This window comes from Lampetra fluviatilis, chromosome 46, assembly GCF_964198595.1.
Source record: "Lampetra fluviatilis chromosome 46, kcLamFluv1.1, whole genome shotgun sequence".
Taxonomy (NCBI): Eukaryota; Metazoa; Chordata; class Hyperoartia; order Petromyzontiformes; family Petromyzontidae; genus Lampetra; species Lampetra fluviatilis.
In genome coordinates this window covers 7312168-7334123 of record NC_136320.1, presented here as the reverse complement: position 1 = coordinate 7334123, position 21956 = coordinate 7312168, and the positions used below count along the sequence as shown (strand labels likewise).

The 21956-nt window shown below is 47.7% G+C and overlaps 1 protein-coding gene across 1 annotated transcript in view; it reads left to right on the top strand.

Annotated features, from left to right (window-relative positions):
- LOC144947732 (glutamate receptor ionotropic, NMDA 3A-like) overlaps positions 1 to 14020 on the top strand; it is an 83563-nt gene extending 69543 nt beyond the window's left edge. The window contains exons 6-9 of the mRNA XM_078877062.1: positions 73 to 224; positions 2867 to 3034; positions 6207 to 6289; positions 9659 to 14020. Of these exons, the coding sequence (XP_078733188.1) occupies positions 73 to 224; positions 2867 to 3034; positions 6207 to 6289; positions 9659 to 10214 (959 nt within the window). The 3' untranslated portion in view covers positions 10215 to 14020. The remainder of the gene's footprint in view (positions 1 to 72; positions 225 to 2866; positions 3035 to 6206; positions 6290 to 9658) is intronic.
- The last annotated feature ends 7936 nt before the right edge of the window (positions 14021 to 21956 follow it).

Below are 21956 nucleotides of genomic sequence, written 5' to 3'. Positions count from 1 at the left end.
CTTTACCCCGCACCAGATTTTACGACGATTTTTGTTTTGCATTACCGCCTTCTTTCCCTTTTGCCGCTGCAGAATACGGGATCGGACTGAGAAAGGGATCTGGGCTGACATCCAACATCTCGGACCTGATTCAAACGTACAGGCTCAACGGGGACCTGGGCGCACTACACGACAAGTGGTACAAGCCGGGTCCCTGTGGGCAACACGGACTCAAATCAAAAGACGTGAGCATTTGGGGGTGGGGGGGGGGGCCCTCCAGAGGTGGGAGCCCCCCCTCTTGCCCCCCACCCAACACCCCAATACCTCCCCCCCCCCACCCTCACACAACACAGTTGTGTCGCGCGGCGCTCATTCTTATTATTTTTTGCCGCTGTGATTCCGCGAGACTTTAAATGTGATCACCGGGCCGGCGTGATGGGGTTCGCGTTGTGATTCTGTGCGAAATGGACTGGAGACTGAGAGAGTGTGAGCGAGGGTTTGTGTCTGTTGCGGTTGTCGGATAGTTGTGATGCTTGCTGCTACTGCTGCTGGTGGTGGTGGTGCTGTCGATTTGACGGCAACACCACCAGCAGATTCGGAAGGCTCTGCCTGGAGAACTCTGCGCCTGACCGCTGAGATTCTCCCGTTTAGAAATAAACAAAAAACCAACGCTTATTTTCTATCATATGTGAGATGAACTGGATTTTTCTTCTCCAATACATTTCACTGTACGGCGCTCCAAGGCCTTTGTTGTGTCTGCTGCGTCTTATTAAAAACGTGAATAGATCAAATAAAAACTGTTATTATTTAATGATGCAAAAATAAGTCAAAGATGTTGATGGTAGTCGGTGGTGGCTTTGGCCGATTGATGAAGATGACGATGATGGTGATGATGATGCACTACAGAATGATAATGATGATGATAATGATGATGCACCACAGAATGATCATGATGATTATAATGATGCACCACAGAATGATGATGATGATAATGGAAACTGTTGGTAGTGGTGATGGTGGTGGATGACTGATGTTGATGCTGCAATACAGAATGGTGATGATGTTGCAAGTGATAATGGTAGGAGTTGATTCATGATAATTATTAGTAGTGGTGGTGATTGACAAAATGTGGATGGCGATGATAATGATGGTGCAGTGAACAATTATGACGATGGTGGTAATGGTGATGGTGCTTAATTTATGATTATAATGATGATGCTGATGATAACAGTAATGATGGTGGTGGTTGACTGATGCTGAACTACAGAATGATGATGATGATAATGGTGTTAGCGATGTTTGCGTATATTCATCGGTAATAATTGTGTAGTTACATATGACGTCACTACTATGTCGGGACTGTACGAGCGTAGGGACACATGACGTCACTACCGTGTCGCCTCGGTATTGGGGCTGTAGGCGGATGTCACGGGGGTCGTGTCAGGCCGTGGCACTCCGCGTGAACCCAACAGGACACGTGACCGGATAAAGGGGGGGGGGGCAGAGGCCCCAGGGGGAAGCTTGGGGGGTCACGTGGTTGGGGGCCCAGACCTTCCGGAAGGATCGAGAAGGGGGGCGTGGCCTGGGGTGGAGCCGGCCACGCTGGAGTGGTTATAAGCGGGGTGTGAACGGGGAGCTGGGCTGTTTTAATCCGGGATGAAGACGCCATGAGACATCCTCAAGTCTCTGATCGTCGTTCGTGACCAGGCAGCAGTCACCTGCCCTGGTCACGCTGTGTAGTGTTCCCCAAGTGTTAGTGAGATTAGGAACGGTGGTTCTACCATGTGTCTAGTGTTCACGTTGGTGGTGTGTGTTAACAAATAGTGTTGGCTCCAAATCGAGTGCGTGCCTCAATCGAACCCATTACAACTATGGGCCGTCCATAAATGACGTCAAGCGATTTGGACGATTTTTGACCCCCCCCTGCCTTCGTCACACAGCGTCACAAAAAGTCAGACCCCCCCTCAAATATGACGTCACAAAGCTCTGCCCCCCCCCAAAAAAAACATGCTGCAAATCGCTTTAAGCTATTGTCATTGTAGTGCGTATTTAATGTGGCGCTGCACTCTGATGTAGGATAAAACATTAAAAAGTATATTTAATTAAGTAGAACGTGTTGTCTATATTTATTTTAAAGTTGCGCATTTTGATGTGACGTCACATTTCTCACCCACCCCCCTCGTCACACATCGTCACAAATGTCTGACCCCCACCCCCCGAGGTGCGTGACGTAATTTATGGTCGGCCCCTGTATACACCGGTCTTTTATCACCACAGCAACGTTTCAGGATGTGTGCGGTGATCACGTCAATGGCAAAAAAAAAACATCGTGACCGTTGACAAAACAACGAGACGTGCATTTGACAAGAACCAGTTCCAGCGAAATAATGAACTTGGCCCCTGAACACGACATCGGCGTGCTGCTTGTCATAAAGCGCAAAGCAGGACGGACCGACTTGTGGGATAAGCAATGACAACGTCGATAAAAGCACACGGAAAACAAAAACTGACACAGAAAAAGACAAAGACCCCCCCCCCCCCGTGTAGCCTTAACAGACTGTTTGGGGCAAGTGCTGTTAGCGAGTAGCGCCTATGACGGCCGGCACGGCACACGAGGGGGTGGGCGGCCAGCACCACGCCCGACCGCCTTTGTCTCCCTAGTGGTGATGTTTACACACGCACCAGGTACTCATTTGAGGCTGAGTCGACTTCGGGGAATGCCCAGGACCGGTTCAGATAATCGTCACCGCTGTTGGCCGTCAGCGCGAATCGAACTCGGGTCGCCCCGGTTCGTAGCGCTGCTACACCGCCGTTTCCCTTGCACACAGGAGCAGAACCCCCCCCCCACCCCCCCGGTAAATCCGCGTGCTCTCCCTTTGCCTTTCAGAGCCAGCACATGGGACTGAAGCATTTGCTGGGACTCTTCATCTTCCTGTGCGTCGGGGCGGCGGCGGCCCTGCTGACCGCGGTCGTCGAGCAGCTGATGCATCGCTTCGGCCTCCAGAGGCAGAGGCGAGCGTCTGGCAAGTCCATGTCGGGGCACTACACCAGCCAGGTAACCGATACGAATAATAACAATAACAATGCTAATCTATAATTGGTGTCAATTGAAGAGTATCTTTAGTTTTAAGTAACATGGGGAGGTTGTTGTTGTTGTTGTGAATCTGCCGTTGGCTAAGGTGCCTGAGTGCAGATAAGAAAAGACTGGGCAGGTTTCTTAGAAAAACACTGCCCTGAATGAAAAATTGATGAACGTGTTGATTTTTTGTTAAGAGACGCACACATCGTTTACAGAATGAGTCGATGGTGGCACACACACACACACGCGCGCGCGCGCATGAAACTGTAATGCAGCATCGTCGTTGGTGCGTGGTATTTTATTAGGCATTTCTGCCTTATCGAGGAAAAGTGCACAAGTTGTTCTCATCTGAATTACGGTCCTAATTGGCTGACTTACTTTTAATTTTCTCCTGGGATTTGTCCAGCTCATGCGGGGGATCTTGGCTGCCTTCCCACCATCACGCGAACTTCCGGTCATCCTCGTAGCAGCGGCTTTGGCTGGCCATCGAACAAAGACGGTCACGGCACCGTTCACTCTCAGATGCGCTTCTGCAGCCGTCTGGAATGCTCTTACCTCTGATATTGGGAAACCACTGGAGCTATACAATGTTTGTAATCTAGATTGAAAAGTATTTTTTAGAATTGCTTTTCGTGTTAAGTTTGTTGCCCTTCGCCCGCACATCTGATGAGCACGGTTAGCTACGTATGGTGCAAAAGAAGTTCAACATACATATTTCACCACTCATTCATCTCAACGCCCACTCCACAGTCCTTCACATCCTGGTTGACCACTCTGAACCACCTCTATCTAGGCCCTGCCTCTCGGTCTCCGTCCTGATAACTCCACGTTCATCATCTGCCTGGGATGCCACATGCCAGTCATCCGAATCGATTTCATAATCGGTCGGCATACTATGCCCAAGTCAAAAGCCCCCCCCTCCCCACCACGATTATATGAAATATTCTACCTGAGTTTGCATTGTGCAGACTTTATACCACAATCTGTTGTGGACCTCCCAATCTTCTGGGCGGCTGGAGGGTCCTGCCAGGTGTATTCCCAATCTGCTGGGCAATGTTGCCAAGTCTAATCCCAACTGAGCTATTTCCAGGTAACGATTCAGCATTGGGATGTTTGGCCAAACCAAGTTCCATTGCATGGTGCTCCTTTTATAGCTACAGGAGGGGACCGGAGAACTCGGAGAAAACACGTGAAGACATAATGAGGGGGAGAGAACATACTCTTAGGTTTTTTTCGATAAAGTCACGTAGGTAAAAATAAAATAAAAATTTATAAAAGTAAAATTAAAATCACGACGTTTCGGAGACAACACAAGCTTCCGTCTTCAGGTGGAACCGTCACAGCACGATTGCTGTATCAAGTAAAGATACATTCTAAGAGACCCGTCCTTGTATATATACTGGTTGAGGGGGGGAGGAGCCAAGGTAGGCACCTGGATCGGAATGTTGTATTATTATTGTGAGGTTGGTGCGGCTGAGGCTGCTGCTAGGAATGAGTCTTTGTTGTGTAGACCGGTTGAACTGGGAGGTGCCAGGGTTGTTAAGGTGCGGCTGCTGTAAATGGGACTGAGCCTTTGTTATGGGGAGAGAACACACAACAAACTGCAATCGCAAACCAGCGCCCGGGTCGGGCATCGAACCCAGGTCGTTCTTGCTACGAGGCGCACGCGTCATCACCGCGTCACGCCGGCGCTCACCTCTGTTCGCCTCCATGAGCCCCCTGTTCCTATGGCAGGGGACAAGTCCATCCATAAGATGACCGCAGGGAATGTCCCACCCTGGTCCTCGCGTACATTAAGTTGAAGTAAATTACATTACATTTTAATATTGCGTTTATTCAGTGCAACAAACAAGGGGATTGATAACCTATTTGTATGGATTTTCGAGAATCCATTTGTATGTGGGGGCTTTCTAAAGGTACCTTATGTATATTGTACCAGTTATGGTGGAATGATATTGCCTCTGTGGTACATTCTTCATCCCTGCCACCGCAATAATATTTCATTTCATTGATCGATTCTCTAATGGCCAGTCGTTACGACAATTGTTTTTTAGAGACCATTAACGCAGACAGCTTATATAGCACATTACGCTAATTATATTTTAATTAACCTGAATTATTTCATTTTTAAACTGCCGCTTGGCGCAGTTAATAGATCACTAGTATTTTTTTTTACTTCATGCTCTTTGCTCTTTCTAAAACAATATCGCTCGGCGGTTCAGTATATCTCTCATTTGATTTTTCATTTCGAAGCGTTCCCTTTTCGTCGCGTGCCATTGTGCGTCTCGCATTTTATTTTCTGCGACCCACATTGCCGGAGAGCAGGGTCGCCGCAGTGATTGTGGAGGAACTGAAACTTTGAGAATTCATTTGCGCCCACGGAGAGGGGCAAACGTTCGCGCTCAGCGTGCAACGACAGCGCTGCTTCGATTTAAAATTGTTCTTCGAAAGAAAACAAAAACTGAGGTCGCTCGTGAAATACTGACGGAACGAAATCTCGCAAAGTGCCCAAAGAGGCTTGGAGAGGCACACGCTCAGAGTTACGCTGAGAGGCGGACAAAGAAATTAACGGATCAGCAAACGTGCAGGAGCTTAGGGTCGTCGGACATCCCAATTACGAAATAAATTTGGCCTTGGGCAGGACGCGCGTCACGGCACGAAGAGACAATGGCCGATGGTCGAGACTTATAGCGGAGCGGTGGCGGAGGAATGGAACGCGCTGGAGAGGATCTCGAGCGGGAGATGGAGCGATGAAATCAGCTCACGTCGCAGGCGCTGCGTGGCTTGTCAGATCGCAGAATAATGAGATTGACAACAGCGTGGGGAGACACTCATTCAGCAGTGGATTGATCGTGACCGATGATGACGATGGTGACATTTCACGCGTTTTAAATCTCCCTTTGCAAAAGAAAACGTTTGCCTCAATGCCCTCTCACGTGGTTATGCGTAAGGGGGACCTTGTCTAATTACTGATTCGGAGCGGTTGTCAGGAAGAGTGGCCCGGAGTGATATTCTAAAGGGTGTGCGAGACACGCACAGGAGTGAGAGTGAGAGACATAGAGAAAGAGAGAGAGAAATGGGCAGGCATCACTCGCTCGCGCGAATCGTCCTAATCATGTGAACGCTGCCTGCTCCCGCTCCGTGACAGAGCTTCCACGTGACGCTCGACTCCCCCGAGGCCAAGACGCCACAGACCCAGCTGCATCACAACACCGAGATGAACAACAGCAGGTACCGTGCACCCCCCCTCCCCCCCCAGCTTCCAGGCCTCTTCCGAGCACGATCACAAGTCACACACTCCCACCGATTCTGTGCCCACGACTCTCAGAGCCGTAGCGAGACTTTGGTTGGCACTCCGGGGCAAGGTGCCATCCTTACATCCCCCCCCCCCCCATCCCTCCCCACCCCTCCCACCAACAATCGGGCTCCCCATTCAAGCGGTGCCCCCCATCACCTCTCGGGAGGGATGCCTGAGGCAGTCCACCGGGCCCGCCCCATCCTTGCTAAGGCACTAATGACCTCACTTGACAACCTAGCTGATGCATATCCTGGCCTGTGTACCCAATAGTGTCGTGATGATCTTGATTGGGTATAGCAGGTTGGCCGCAATGGGAACACTTTGAAAACGCTTCCTCTTGGGTCACACTCGTATCTGCTTTTCGTTCACGGGATTTGTTTGTCAATGAGCACTCCTTCCCGGTCCTTGCTCACCTCTTTATTTCATGATTTTCATTCCGATACATTCTCATCTGTTGCATTTTCAAATCTGTGTCCAGCCGATGATTATTTTACGTGGTTTTAAAATTTAGTACACCTTCCACATCACGAGTACTCTGTGTTTTAGCCCACAGGCCACATCATGTGTCACTCCGCTAATGTAATGCGAGGGCATAGCAGCGGCAGCGGTTTAACCCCGACAGCCGGGCACATCTCGCGCTGAAAATACACATCCTATTTGAGTGAGCAACGTGCCTTGCTTTCGAAAGAAAACAAAGCAAGCCACGAATCAAGAGTAATTAAAAGTCAATGGCTTATGTAAATTCCCACATGATGACCGGACACTTTGTTGAGCTATCATTTGTGGCCAGGTCGCTTTTGAAAAAGAGCTATACAGCTCAGGGGGCCTTACCTGGTAAAATATTATTAGTTTATAGTTTTTGTTTTAATAGCTTGTACCTCAACAGCTAAAAGCACATCGGTTCAGTTCCCGAATCGTGTGCTGGTCCGTTTGGAGTCTGTAGTGAAACACTCTCCTGGTGTACATTGAGAGTCTGTGTGATAAAGTGGAGGAGGGGGGGGGTGATCCCGACCTCATGGTGCTGAATTGCGAACGTTATCAGCACCACTGAGTGGACAGGGGCACCCACTCCCAAAAGCTCGTGGGTGTGACGTGGAGTGCGGTCGGCGGGGAGCTGTCAGTCGGGGCAGCGTGAACTTGGCAGCAACGAGGCTGTCGGTTTGGGGCAATTACGGGAGTGTGAGAGTCGAGATAAAAGGGGGCGAAATAGCAGTTTGGAGGCAGTTAAGCCTGGAGAGGAGAGGGAGCGGATGGGTTGTGAGAGCTCCGTTGGAAGTTATAGGATATATAAGCGGAGGGGTGTAAACAACAAGCTACCGATTGTTACATTTGTGAAGCGATATATTTGATTAAATTGTGTTACCCATTCTGGGTGCAAAACATACATGATTGTCAGAGTCTTCTCTGACTGTTTATGTATAGCAACGTTTAGGCGACGTTACATTTGTATGCCCTCTGCCCCTGTATTTCTTCATTGGTGTCCTCCAGGTTGTTCGGTTTCCTCCTGTAGTTGTTGTGAACTTCTTTCGCACCGTACATAGCCATGCGTGGTAATCGTAGGTGCGGGAAAAAAATAAGAACCATTCACTGTAACTGCTATTGGCCAAACATTCCAATACCGGAAAGTTACCTGGAGATTACTCATTTGGGAATAGATTTTTTTATTTTGTTTTACCAAGGAAGACATCTGACCAGAAACAATATGTCAACGGACATCGCCCCCTTGCTGCCAATAAACTTGGCAGGATCCTCCCCAAAAAGAGTCGTTGTACTCAGTGAGGCTTTCTTGGGTAAACAAGTGAAAAAGATACAAAAAAAATATACAAAAAACGTCGTAATATTTGTTTTTAAAACTTCATTTTTCCATGAATTATTTACACGTAATTTGACTAAGCCAACGATGTATGCTTTGAGGTTGTTTTATTTGATATTCTATATTTATATATTTGTGCGGTGTGTTTTTATTTCCCCTGCTACGCGGTCGTTCGGCTCCTGCGTTTGTTTGATGTCCCCCATCGTCCGTATTCCGCTTCATGGCCCTTTGTCCCCTTCTGGTGACCCCGGGGTCACTCCCACAAATGAGACCATCCCTGACCAGTTTCTTAAATTATCGCTGGGTCTAAACAAAACAACAATAAACCAAAATAATGGTTTAACACTGCCATTAATTGTCACAATTACATCTCATGCACACCTGCCTCTTGCCGCGACAGCATTGTTGTTGTTGTTGTAATAATTCCTTACAAAATGTATCTACTGTATTTGGTGTTGGAACATTTTAACACCTGTGTTTCGTTGCCAGAAAGGGTAAAACCCATTCAGATATTTCACGCTTTGATACTGCCAAAAAAGGTCCCACGATATATGTGTATTTATTTATTTTATGCAGCGTCATTCATGCTGATAGCATCCGACAACGCTGTACGTTAATTATATATAAGGACTTTATCTAATTGTCAATCCACCGCTCAATGAGCGCCTTTCTGCAGACTAATTGCGGGTCATGGAGATTATTATCTCTGTACTCTTTGAAACGGACGTCATCGAGGGTCAAACATTGCAAAGGCAAACACACGTAATTATTTCGTAATATAATTTGGCTTTATACATATGTATTATTTACATATTTTATTTCGTGTTGGTGAACTCTTGCTGCCGTGTCTGTCTGCTGGCCGAGTCACCCTTGAAAAAAGAGAGCCCTCTAGCTCAATGGGTAATTTACTTGGATGATGAACTCCTGATTCTCATTTGACCACACTTCACCACGCTGGTCAGTGCGAGTTGGTGAAGATATGGAACATAGCTCGTGAAAGCGTAGAGTACAACAGTGGACTTCCCTACACTGTCCCTCTGTTGCCTACCACGTGTTCGCGAGTAGCACCGATAGAGGCCGGCATGGTACGTGAGGGGGTAGGTGGCCAGCACCACGCCCGACTATCTTTGTCTCCAAAGTGGCAATGATCACACACCACATCCAGTACCCATTTGAGACTGAGTCGACCCAGGGGAGGCCCAGGACAGGTTCAAATAATCGTCACTGCTGTTGGCTGTGATCGGAAATTGAACCCGGGTCGCCGGATTCGTAGCGCAGTGCGCTAACCCCTACACCACCACTCCACACAAAAACAAAGATCCCCCATATAGCCTTGACAGATTGTTGGGGCAAGTGCTGTTATTGAGCACCTATAAAGGCCGGCATAGCACATGAGGGGATGGGTGGCCAGCACCACGCACGGCCGCCTTTGTCTCCCCAGTGGCGTTGTCCCCACAAACGCAAACGGACGTGCGTTTCTCCGCGACAGGACCGTGTACCGCGACCTGAGCCTCGTCCCCGACAGCGCTGAGTTCGACTCCGACGCCCTGCAGCGCACTTTTCCCCGCCGCTCCAGCAAGCAGCAGCAACAGCAGCATCAGCTGCAACAGCAGCAGCAGCAGCTGCAGCTGCAGCGCCACGCGTACCGCGAGACCCTCCTCGCCAGCGCGTCCGCCCCTCGCCGGGCGGCCGCCCTCGGCCATGGCCGCTACGCCGGCTCCAAGGCGTCGTGGGGCCATCGGCTGTCGGCGCCCAAGCGGAACCCGGTGGTGGCTTCCGCGGCGGCGGCCCCGTCGCCAGACTCGGGTTCGCCGGCGGCGATCGCTTCGTCCGCGAGCGCCACTCCCGTTGCGTTTCAGCAGCAGCAGCAGCATCAGCGGCAGAGACAGGGCTTCCTGCCGGCCGACGGACACGTGTCGGTGCTGCGCGAGCTGTCGGAGCTCGACTGCGAGATCGAGCAGATCAAGGAGCAGCTGCGGCGCGTGACGACGCGGAGGGAGGAGCTCGTGTTACTGATGGACCAGCTCAAAAACTCCAAACTCTGAGCGCGGCTCATACCCGCGCGGTCACGCACTGCTCGCGCCGATGCTGCTGCTGCTGGTGGTGGTGGTGGTCGCCGGACGTATCGAGACTATGGACCCAATAGGGAGCCCTCCGATTATTTTTTTTTTCTGGGTTGTCCGATGTTTTTGCTGCGAACGTTCCGGAAGGCCGGGGAGCTTCTTCGGGAACTGAGAGGAAGCACGTCCCGCTGTTCGGCACGACGCCCGACACGTCTTGCTCTGCCCGCAGAGTTACCAAAGCGCCCGGTTCCTGAACAAGGTCCCGGCACGTGTGGAGCGAAATGTCGGACGTCGCGCCAAACAGCGCGCGGTACGATACCGAAGGCAAATCGAGAGAGCAGCACAACCGCGAAAAGCCACGCAGCAGTGTAACGGACTTTGTGATTTATAATTCACACTAGCTATTTGTCTCGGAACGATGAAGCAAAGGTTTTTTTGGGAAGTTTTGCTGAAGTTTCTCAGATGGAACCCGGGAATATAGATTTGCTTTGCTAGAAGAAGAAAAATAATTGCTAAAAAAAGAGCGATTTTAAAAAAGAATTCTGAAACCTCCCGAAGCTTTTGATGAGCACTTTATTTTAAGAAAAGTTGTGGAATTAATTTGAATGTTGTTAATAATGTGGGGGATACACGCATTTGGCTGAATAGTACTATACCGTGTATTCTATATGCAAAGGATTCAAAGTAAAAAATGTGCCCAACATATTGGAGTTCATGCCCAGCAGGTGCAGATGACTTCAATATATTAAAAGGAAAATGCTTTAGCATGCAACAGGCAGCACACACTAGGTCTGGTAAATAATTAAAAAAAGAAAAAAAGACAGCTTTAAGCAATCTTAAAAGAAGAAAAAAAGCCATTGCTGCACTTGCCTGGATAACATTGCAATTAAGGCAGGGTTGGAGGATTACGCAAACATCATCGTGTTTTTTTTTTAATGGAATTCGTGAACAAAAATGGGCGTGTTGATAAATGCATGCCGAGCTTGGAGAAGCCATTTCGATGGCGCCCCGGGCGTTTTGCGTCCCCTGCAAATGAGCCTGTCGGGGGCCAAAGATCGGTCGCAGTGCAACGGTTAGCGCACGCGTCGCACTACCAACCAGGCCACCCGAGTTTGATTCCGGCTCCCGGCCAACACCAGTGGCGATTATCTCAATCGGTCCTTGGCCTCCGCCTAGGTTGACACTCAGCCTCAAATGAGCACTTGGTGCGGTGTGTGAACATCGCCACTGGGGAGGCAAACGTGGCCGAGCGTGGTACTGGCCACCGACCCTCTCGTGTAGCGTGCCGGCCTTCATAGGTGCTACTTGCCCCGACAGTCCGTGGTGTGAGCGGTGGACTCCGCTTCACCGCAGTAATCATTAGAACTCGCATAGACACCCACAGAGAGATGTACGTGCTCACATAGAGAGCCCGCAGTCTCGCACCGTCCGTCGCTCACCTCGCCGAATAATTTCAACTTGTGACGCACCGCAAACTATTCGCTCGCTCTCGAAGAGGGAGAGAGAGAAAATAACTCGGAGGCACGTAAAAGCACAGACAAGCAGAAAAGGCAGCACGGCTGTGAGCTGGTGCCAACTATTGCCTAAGCTCTGCAGGCCTCTCTATATTAAGGTGTTATAGGCCAATTAATTAGTGTTTGTATGTATCATGTTGAATTTCTTTCACTCGTAAGTAGTCAACCGTGCTAATCAGAGATGTGCGGGAAAAACAACAAACAAAACACAAAAAGCAGTTCTAAAGATTTTTTTTTTCAATCTGGATGATGCTTTAAAAGTGCATAGCTCAAGTGGCTTCCTAATATCGGAAGGAAGAGCTTTCCAGATGGCCGCAAAAGCGTGCGATGCATTGACCACCGTCTTTGTTCGATGGCGAGCTGAAAGCCGTTGCTGCGAGGATGACCACCGGTGTTTGCGCGATGGAGGCACGAGGAAGCACTTTGTGGTAGGAAACCGGAGCACGCAGAGAAAACTCGCGCGCGTGAAGGGGCAACGCTTGTCTCGTACAGACGGAACAGGTGGGCTCCACGTTTGGTCGACCGCCTTCTTCTGGCAAGCCAGGGTATGGCTCCACCTCGATGCCCACGGGGAGTTTCGCAGAGCGTGCGTGATCCCCCAACCCTCTCCTCCACGGTGGTGCTTCATGAAAGGCCACATGTATAGCCACAGACACTCGGCACGTTTGACATTGTGTTGCGTATTATGGCAAAACATTTAGGCAGATGATTGCTGGCTCCCAAATATATGTATACTACCCGGTCTTGAGTGCTGCATTTTCCAAGACGTACAGAGTTGCCCCCCCCCACCCCCGTCTTCTCAGAGGCAAAATGCTAAAAAAGGAATTGGTTAAAATATTCTAATGCAGGACCCTCCTCCAAAAGAGTCTCGAGACTCAGTGTAGAGAGATTTCCTGGGTAAATCTCAATCAGAATCTTTATAGTGGCGGAATACGACGAGCTAAAAAGCTATTTTTTTCCATAAATGTCCAGTAGGGGCGGGCCAGAGAATACTAAGGCTGCGTGGAATATTCGCTTAGCATTCAAACTTGGCTGAATACTGTGTCGGTTTTTTATTGTTTCTCATTGCACATTTAGCTGAATTGTAACATGGGCAAACATTCCGAGTCAAATATCTTGAACTGGCCCACGTTTCGGAGGCCACGTGATCACGTCACGTGACCATGGTGGGGGGGGAGACAGGTAAGTCGAATGCCTAGGGAATGGGAGCTCCAGGTGAGATGCTCATATTTTTGCCATAAAAACACATTTATTGGTGATATCAGTAAAAAAAAAATATCAAACAGTAAGAATAATACAATTAGAAATTTTACATGATAAAAACTGACAACCAATTAACAGTTCAGATGATACCAGCTAAAGGAATCAGGAACGTGTAACAGCAGTGGTTGTTATACGTTCCTTCAGCGAAGGGAGTGGAAGTGGTGGCGCGGCGGTTAGCGCACTGCACCATGAACTTTGTGACCTGCGTTCGATGACCCGGTCACGGCCAACACCAGTGGCGAGTGACGTGTCAACCGGTCCTCAACCCTCTCCCCATCTCCCCCTCAAAAAATGGCACTAACCAGCGTGGTGAAGTATGGTCGACCGACACGACGAGGAAGGGACCATCATCCAGCAGTGGTAAGAGGAAGGGCTGTAATTGGTTAATTGACGAATTATCATTCTCCACGAAATCAAAGTTAATTTGGACATTGTGTTTTTAAGACACTATTGTGCGTTTTATAGCCACGAACGGCCAGCGCTGTGTTTAAAAGGCGTTTAAGCAGTGATTGTTGCAATTTGAAATGAAACTCTACATATTTTCAGGAAAATGAATCAAAGGCTTCATAATCATCAGTATCCACCGGAGGTTAATGAGCAGTTTACCAAAACATACATATGGGGGGGATGTGCTGCAGATTTATTTTATTTTTCTGAAACTTGGATCGACTGAACGAAAACTAGCATGAATTTTCAATTGTTTTGTTCATTTCGGATTTATCTGAAAATGTGACATCACAGGAAGTGACATCACTTCCTAGACGTCTCCACATCTTGGCTTTTCATGTAAACAAAAAAGTATTATCCCTCGACGGTAAAATTTGCTCATATTATTCCTGTTAAAATTCTCAAATGTCTACTTGAATATCATTGCTTCACTGACTGAACGTTGTTTTTTTTTAAATGCCACACTCTTCATACGGATCGGTACCGTGTAAACAAGTTAAGTTAATCACAAAAAAGAGAACACGTTTGGAAATAACACTGCATTCAAATACAAATGTATATCATGTGTTTTTTTAAGGCAACAGTGTTGTTGACGAATGTGCTGAGTTTGGTATTGTTTGTTAATTGTGCGTGTGCACCACTGCTAGAGTAGCAGCATCAGCAAATCGTTTGTTTAAATATAATGGCAATGTGTTTAAAACAACAAATCTAAAATAAACTCCCAAAATGGACTTGGTAAAATTTTTAATCTGATGTCTGGATAAGAAATGAGATCAGAAACTCATCCCTAGTACATACTAAAACACGTCTTTTTAGGATACAAGTCATGGATTATAAAAAAAAAAAAAATTCCTTTATTTTCAGGGGAGAGGGGCACTTCGATGCTTTTAAAATCTGACTTTCTGACATCAATGCAGTGGCTCAGTTTGATGGACCAGACGTACTTGCATAATTTTGTTGGGGGGGGGGGGGGAGAATACGTAAGTGAACGAAAGCACCTGCTCAGTCTCAAAACTTCCATTAGCTTTTTGTGATGTCTGAAACTCTGCCTCGAAATGTCCAATGTTAAAGGAAAAGTCAATTCCATTAAAAGTCGTAGCTCTTCGTTCCACCGCATTCTATTTGTAGGGGGGGGGGAGGGAAAGCACTCGGAGGCGGATTCACGGTGTTTTCGATTGCTGGCTGGAATTTTTTAAAAGCACCGCGGAATGAATTTAGAACTTTCACGACGCACGGTTTGCATTAACCGTTTTCTATCAAAGCATTCGAACGCAGTTGCCATCCATGAAACTAAACAAAACAATTTTTTTTATACCAGGTAAGGCCCACTGAGCTATGTCGCCTTATTTCAGACGCGACCTGGCTATCGCAAATGATAGCTCAACGAAGCGGTTTATCATCGCGCCGACTCTAAATGTGGAGGGGAAAAAACCGGAGGGCCTGGAGAAAAATCCATGCAACCACGGGGAGAGAGACACGCAAATCCAAGTATACAGGCGTCAGGGTCGGGATCGAACTCATCATCTCCTGTATACCAGGAGAGGTAGTTAAAATCTCGCCACCGTGGCACCACTCGCGCTGTCATTCATCACACTTCATCCACAGCGCTCGTCTTCTCAGCAGCGTTCCCAACCCACCCCTTTGGCTGCCATTCTTTCACCAGGCTCTCCCATTGGCCAGTTTCGTCCTTTTCTTGAGCGTCTCAATCGGGAAGAACTGGACCAATGCCACTTCTGGATTGAAAATTAATTTCTTTAGAACTGCTTTTTGTATTTTGGTTTGCTGTCCTTCCCCCGCACCTCCGATTAGCACGGTTGGCTATGTACGGTGCGAAAGAAGTTCAACTTACATGCAACATACATGCTCAGACGTACTTAGCTATGATGACGTGGCTTGCTCAAGCCCAATCTTCTTCAGTCAAATGTGATGTTTCTGATTTGCGTTTTTTTTATTCGATCAAAGTCTTCATTTTCGTCTCGGTTTAATATCAGTTGTGCATCTCTCCATATTTCTTTCTGCACTTAGCAGGTTTTTTTTTTCTCCCAGTCTTATTTTTAAGTGTTTCTCAATTCACAGGTTACAGTTAGCAATGCCTACTGATTGAAAACCTTCCTCTTGGGGCACACTCCTATCTGCTTTTTATTACGGAATTTACTTTTTTGAATGAGCACTCCATCTGGTTCTTGTTCACCTCTTTATTTTTTCATTTCCATCAGATACATTTTTAAAAAATGCCCTGGGTATAGACTGATTATGTATATTCTGCTGCATTTTCAAATTTGCATCCAACCAACGGTTATTTCATGTGGTTTTGAACAGTACACCTTTCACATCGTGAGCACTCTGTGTTTTAGTCCAAGGACCAATCAAATGTCACCCTGCTAATCTTATATGATGGCAGAGTGGCTCAGTGGTAACACTTGTATCTCACAGCTAAAATGACATAGGTTCCGATCCCGACTTGGGTGCCTTTCTGTGCGTAATGCCTACGTTGCCTGGCTGCCCTGTATGGATTTTCTCTGGCTTCTCTGGTTTATTGCATAGCTAAATTAAAAAAAAACATCCATCAGTCTAACTCGTAATGGCCAAAAAATCCGATGACTAAAAAAATACAAATTTTCTCAATAGAAAAATCTCCTCTTCCGATTGGAAAAAGGTATTGACACCCAATGAGGCTTTCCTGGGTAAACAAATATGGTAATAATATTGAATACATATGCAGATGCGGTTAACATTTGTTAAATACTAAATCTCAAACTACACGCTTAAGTGACATAACATGCAAATGTTCACGTGGAACAGAAAACAATCTTCAATCCCAATTCTAGGAGAATAAATTAGACACCAGTTGCATAGCATATATTTACGAGTGGTGAAAGGTCAGGGGCGATGGGGTTAATGCATTTTACTGACACCAAATCCCATTATCACTGCAAATGCCAGTATAAACAAAACATTCCAAAATTCGTGTCACGACTGAAAGACGTAAATATATATAAACGTTTTTAAAAAATGCCACTGTAATGTCACACTTCTGTCAGTATTACAATATCTACATTTGACAGCTTACTATGAGTACCAACACGATGACAAAGGGAGCTTGAGGAGGCAAGATGCACTTGTGAGCCAAGCCAGTCTGGGGCCCTCGCGGTACGGGTGAGGTTTTTTTTTTCCACTGGCCATTTACCGAGCCGAGCCAGAACCACACTATGGTCACAACAAGCCACCCGAATCTGGCTTGAGGCCAAGCAGGGCCAGTGTGCGGGGGCTGGGGGCTAGATAGCGATATTATATTACAGGGTCGCGTCGGTGCGGGTGGGGCCACGGGGACACACCGTCGCATATGCTGTGTGCCTCCCTGAGCTTCATGGCTGCATCTCAACTCTTCGCAAATAGACATCACAACGATTAACGACGATACGCCACATTACGCTGATTGCTGCTGGCATCCTGACATTCCAGCGCTGAAAAAACACCGCTCCTAGATTCCACAATGCCATATGACATAATAATTGTTAAATTAATTACCGTTTTTTTTTTGCTCGCTGTCGTATTATCTGGTTGCTTCGTTCTTGTTTCTCCGTCGTACTGCGGTTGATTGTCGTGGTGTCCGACGTTTCGCTCCACAATGGAATTCAGTTCGTGAAGAAGGTTCCGGCACGTGGAGCAAAACGTGCAGAACAACATGCAGTACGACCTTAAAATGCATCGGAGAAATACAAAGCAGCAGAAGCACAGCTGCACGAACACCGACACAGTCGTAGACATGAGGAATATTATTGTTGTTGCGTGACGTGTGATGTCAATGTGACGTTAAATGCCATGGGCCTTAATGATTTAAGAACGCTACGTTGTGTGTCCGTTCTTGTGCCAAAATTCTGCAAAGTTTGCAAACAGCCCAAGATGTTTGACTCCGATTGTTACTCTGGCTTTCTAGACCTTGTCCTGATTATGCTTAATGCAGTCACAAGCGGAAACATCGCGTGTGTAATTGCTAAGTTTGGTTGTGGGGATTTGTTCTTCAACTTACCAGTGAGCTGAGCGAATAACAATTGGCGTGTTAAACGCTGGTATACGTGACAATTTAATTTGTTTGGCTGTGTCGGTTGGTGGAGCATTCCTTGCGACATAGATTTGGCCCTGATAATTCACTATGTAACACAATTTTTTGTTCCTGGGTACTAAGTGTTATTTTTTAATTGCTCATGCCTAAAAAGTATAGAAAACGGCTATTATTCCCCACAAACGTTGCTTTTGTGACCAGGACTGTAATGTGAACAAAAGACACAAATACACACGTTTTCTTATTGAAAATAGGTACATTTCAAAATATCACTGTCCTGGTCACAAAAGCAAAGTTTCTGGGGGAATAATAGCCATTTTCTAAACCTTTGAATCATAAGCAATTAGGAAATAACACGACCCAGGAACAAAACTTTTTTGTTACACAGTGTTATTAATGGAGTGAATTATTAACTTTGCTTTTGTGTGCTGGTGAAAAAAGCAAAGTTCGTGGGGAATAATAGCCATTGTATGTACTTTTGAGGCATAAGCAATTCAGAAATAACACTTACTACCCAGGAGCAAAACAAATTGTTGCACAGTGTAATTGCTTGGCCTAGCCCCAAAGTCAATGACGAAACATAACAGCGGCTGAGAAAACCCACGTGCTGGGTCGCTCATGATGAAGCCTATTTGTAAACGATTTACCTGCCGTGGCAGGACGGCCGTACGAGTGAGATGGACGCATCTCATTGGCTGTAAGAAGTGCAGGACTGCTGGCGGAGCCCTAAGAGATTCCCCCTGTATAGGGAATTCGGCCCACACTTCAATGCTGGCCAGATATCGTGAGAGAGGTGGGACCAATTGATTGACGTGTGGTGCCTCCCCATCACCAGTGCTGGGCAGACAGATGTGGGGTTGGATTTGAGAACATTTAGCCGATTGTTGTCACTGATGCGCCAGGAGACGGAATCGAACCGGCGACTTCTGGATTGCAAGTCCAGTGCGCTGCGAACCACCGCAACCACATCCCGAGTGACTGTAGGCAATGTAAATAATGTTTGTTCAAACCGAGATAGATTTATATCAGCACGTCCGAGGTAAATGTGCCCCTTGTTTGTCAAGCCGCTGCTGAATGAGGGCCTCCTCACGACCGGATTGGTCAAGGCGGGGGACGTGCGCAGACATTGGGGCAGAGCACAATTCAACGATGGATTTTCGTATCTTCTCAAGATTTACATGGCCCCTTTAAACCAGGGGGCGCTTTACATCAGTGATTAAACAAAAAAATGGTACGTGCGGTGAGAGCGGTTGAGATGTTTTTTTTTATTTAAAGTGGGGTTATTGAAAGTGGTATTTTAGCTACGGTGAAAGTTGGGAGAACGGGCGGGAGAGGTTAGCGGGGGGTGCGTTGGGCCTGGTCGTAGCTGGGGGGGCAGGGAGCAGCAGTAGGGTGGGCTGCACTGCCCCCTGTTACCCGCAGTGTAAACACCGCAGCAGCCTATAGCACCTGTTTTGCACGACGGTCGCCCATCCAAGCACTCTCCAGGCTCAATATCTGCTTAGCTTGCGAGTTCCGTCGAGAGCGGGATATTTTGGGGCCCTTTGGTCTCATGCGTGTGAATATAAATACATTCCCAAAAATCCAACTTGCATTACAATGCCCCTCATTAAACTGCATATCTCTACCCAGGGCTTGATTTGATACCTGAAGCTGTCAGGGCGGTGAGCTCCACACCCCCTTCCGCCACAACACAGAATAGTTTCCGTGAGAAAGTGAGGCCTCTTCATACCAAACTTCGTTTAAAGCAGGGTGGGTGGGGTGGGGGGGACAGCAGGGCCAAGAGGTATCTGGGAAGCGATGAATTATTATACCTATGGGTGTCCTTTATGTAAATGAATCATAGAACCACAACACGCTCCTCGGAGCTTATGTGTGAAGGGGGGGGGGTCACGGATGGATGCCTGCTTTTTGAATGTAAGAAATGGCTTTGCGCTGATGATTATACTCGTTTTTTTTATACATCAACGGACAATGCTTTGTGTGTGGTACGGGAAACGCCAGGTTGTGGAAAAACAAATACGGCGAAGAAGAAGAAGCGACGGACCACAGTTTGAGGACGGGGCGTGCGTTTCCTCCTTAGGGGCCGTCCATAAATGACGTCACGCACCTAGGGGGTGGGGGCGTCAGACATTTGTGACGATGCGTGACGATGGGGGATGGGGCGGTTGAGAAATTTGACGTCACATCGGAATACGCAACTTTCAAAAAATATAGACAACACGTTCTACTTAATTACATATACTTTTTAATAAATGTTTCTCCTACAACATCAGAGTGCAGCGCCACATTAAATATGCACTACAATGACAATAGTTTAAAGCGATTTGAAGCATGTTTTTTTTTGGGCGGGGGGCAGAGCTTTGTGACGTCATATATGAGGGGGGGTCTGACTTTTTGCGACGCCGTGTGACGAAGGGGGGGGGGGGTAAAACATCGTCCAAGATCGCGTGATGTCATTTATGGACGGCCCCTTAATTAGTCGCGATTGAGTCGGCGATTTGGTTATTCGTTTATTCTGATCCTCGCAACACACTTGTGTCACATCGGAGGCGCGCACTGGCTCCCCCCACCGCCCCCGCCGTGCAACAGGATAAAGAAGAAGAGTGTTTGAGTTGACAATTCTCGCTCGTTTCCCTCTTCCCGCCGGGACGGGGGAAGGCTCCACGCGTGATGGACAAACCCCCCCCCCCCACACTCTCCGCGTGAGACTCGTCGGTAGCGGCGCTTAGGCAAAAGCAAACAAAGCAAATCAAGCAAACGCTTCGAGCCCCCAAGGGAGCTCAGGGGCGGGAGAGCGTTGGGGGGGATTAATGAAAAAAAAATAAAGGTGAGCCCAATGTTGTATTGTCATGAACATAACACGGTCATTGGTATCGAGTGTCGATTACACTTTAATTGTTGTTTTCTTGAATCTCTCCTTAAATCTCACTGGCATCTCTTTTGTCTACCTGCATTCGTCTTACTTCACCACGGCTCCATCTCTTTTGTCGATATCCCCTCTGTCTTGCCACCTCCTGATTAGCGCGGTTGGCTACGTGCGGCGCGAAGGAAGTTCAACCAACAGCGCTGTGCGTACGCACATTCTGTCATCTCGCTTCACGAGGGAGTTTTTTTGTGCTTTATTGAAAAGTGTGGAGCTCCAATTTTATTTCGTTGAGGCCCCACCACGGACCCTCGCGATGACCTCACCGCCGATCTCCTCGAGCCTCCCCAACGAAGAAGGTGCTGAACAACATCCCCTGCTGTGCCCGACGCGTCGTCCTTGACACATACTTACACTCGTTCTGCATTGCGCGTAAATAAACTTGATCGTTTTGGTTTGTCTCTTGAACAGCGACCCTGGCTGTCCTTTATTCACGTAGCCCCGCCGCTCTTCGTTTCGTGCGGGGTGGAGGCGGTGGTAGCCGAGTTCGATCCCCGGCCACGGCGAACGTTGCTGGCCGGGATGATGTCTGAAGCGATCTGCCGGGCCAATTCGTGAAGGCTGATGACTCTGGGATTTGTTCGGGACCGCGCGACGGGTCAGTTGCCGCAGAAGCTCCGGGCAACGTGGAGGGCAAAACGTGGGACGTCGTGCCGGGCAACACGCGGTACGACCCGAACAACACATTGGAGAAATAATTTGGCATTTCATCGATGATTATTTGGAACCAAAAATGCAGAGGATGACCTTTGAGGACTTTCATATAACGTAAACGAATTACACACGTGCAGGGCATTTTAATAATTGGCGGATGCTATGGAGACATTTCGCCGTGTAAAACAAATTATAATGCGTGAAACACCCTTAAATAAAAAGACAAAGCAGTTGTTTTTTCTTGTAACTATGTGTGCACATGTACGCGAATGCATAATGAATAAATAAACACCACAGAGGGTAGTGGCCAGGTACCATTAAATTACGTATGCCACGTAATTAGATTACAGAAATTGTCTGGCCTTGGGCCAAAATGACACGAATTTCATTTTGTGATTTCAACAGCTTTCTCACAGCGCAACATTGTAAATAACCCACAGCAATGACCAACAAAATAAACCCATTACAACTCTCCGCCGTGTGAATGCTTTCACATAATGATGTATGTGCTGGCCACGGAGTCATTATACGTGCCACGGTATACGATACGGTAACATGATATACATTCACGTCGGATTTGGAGTCGTGGCGCGGTGGTTATCACTGCTTATTGCCCTGCGCCACGAGCCCTGCGACCTGAGTTTGATTCCTGACTGCAGCGAACGACGGTGGCAGGTAACATCTAAACCGGTCCTGGGTAGCACCCCGCACACACCTCCCCAACCCCTCCCCCAACCCACATCCATCAGTAGATTTGAAGTTTTCGTGACTGCAAGGATCCATACTCTTTGGTTCTTTCGGTAAAGTCACGTAGGTGAAAACGTCGTGATTTAACTTAGTTTTTTTTATTTTTACGT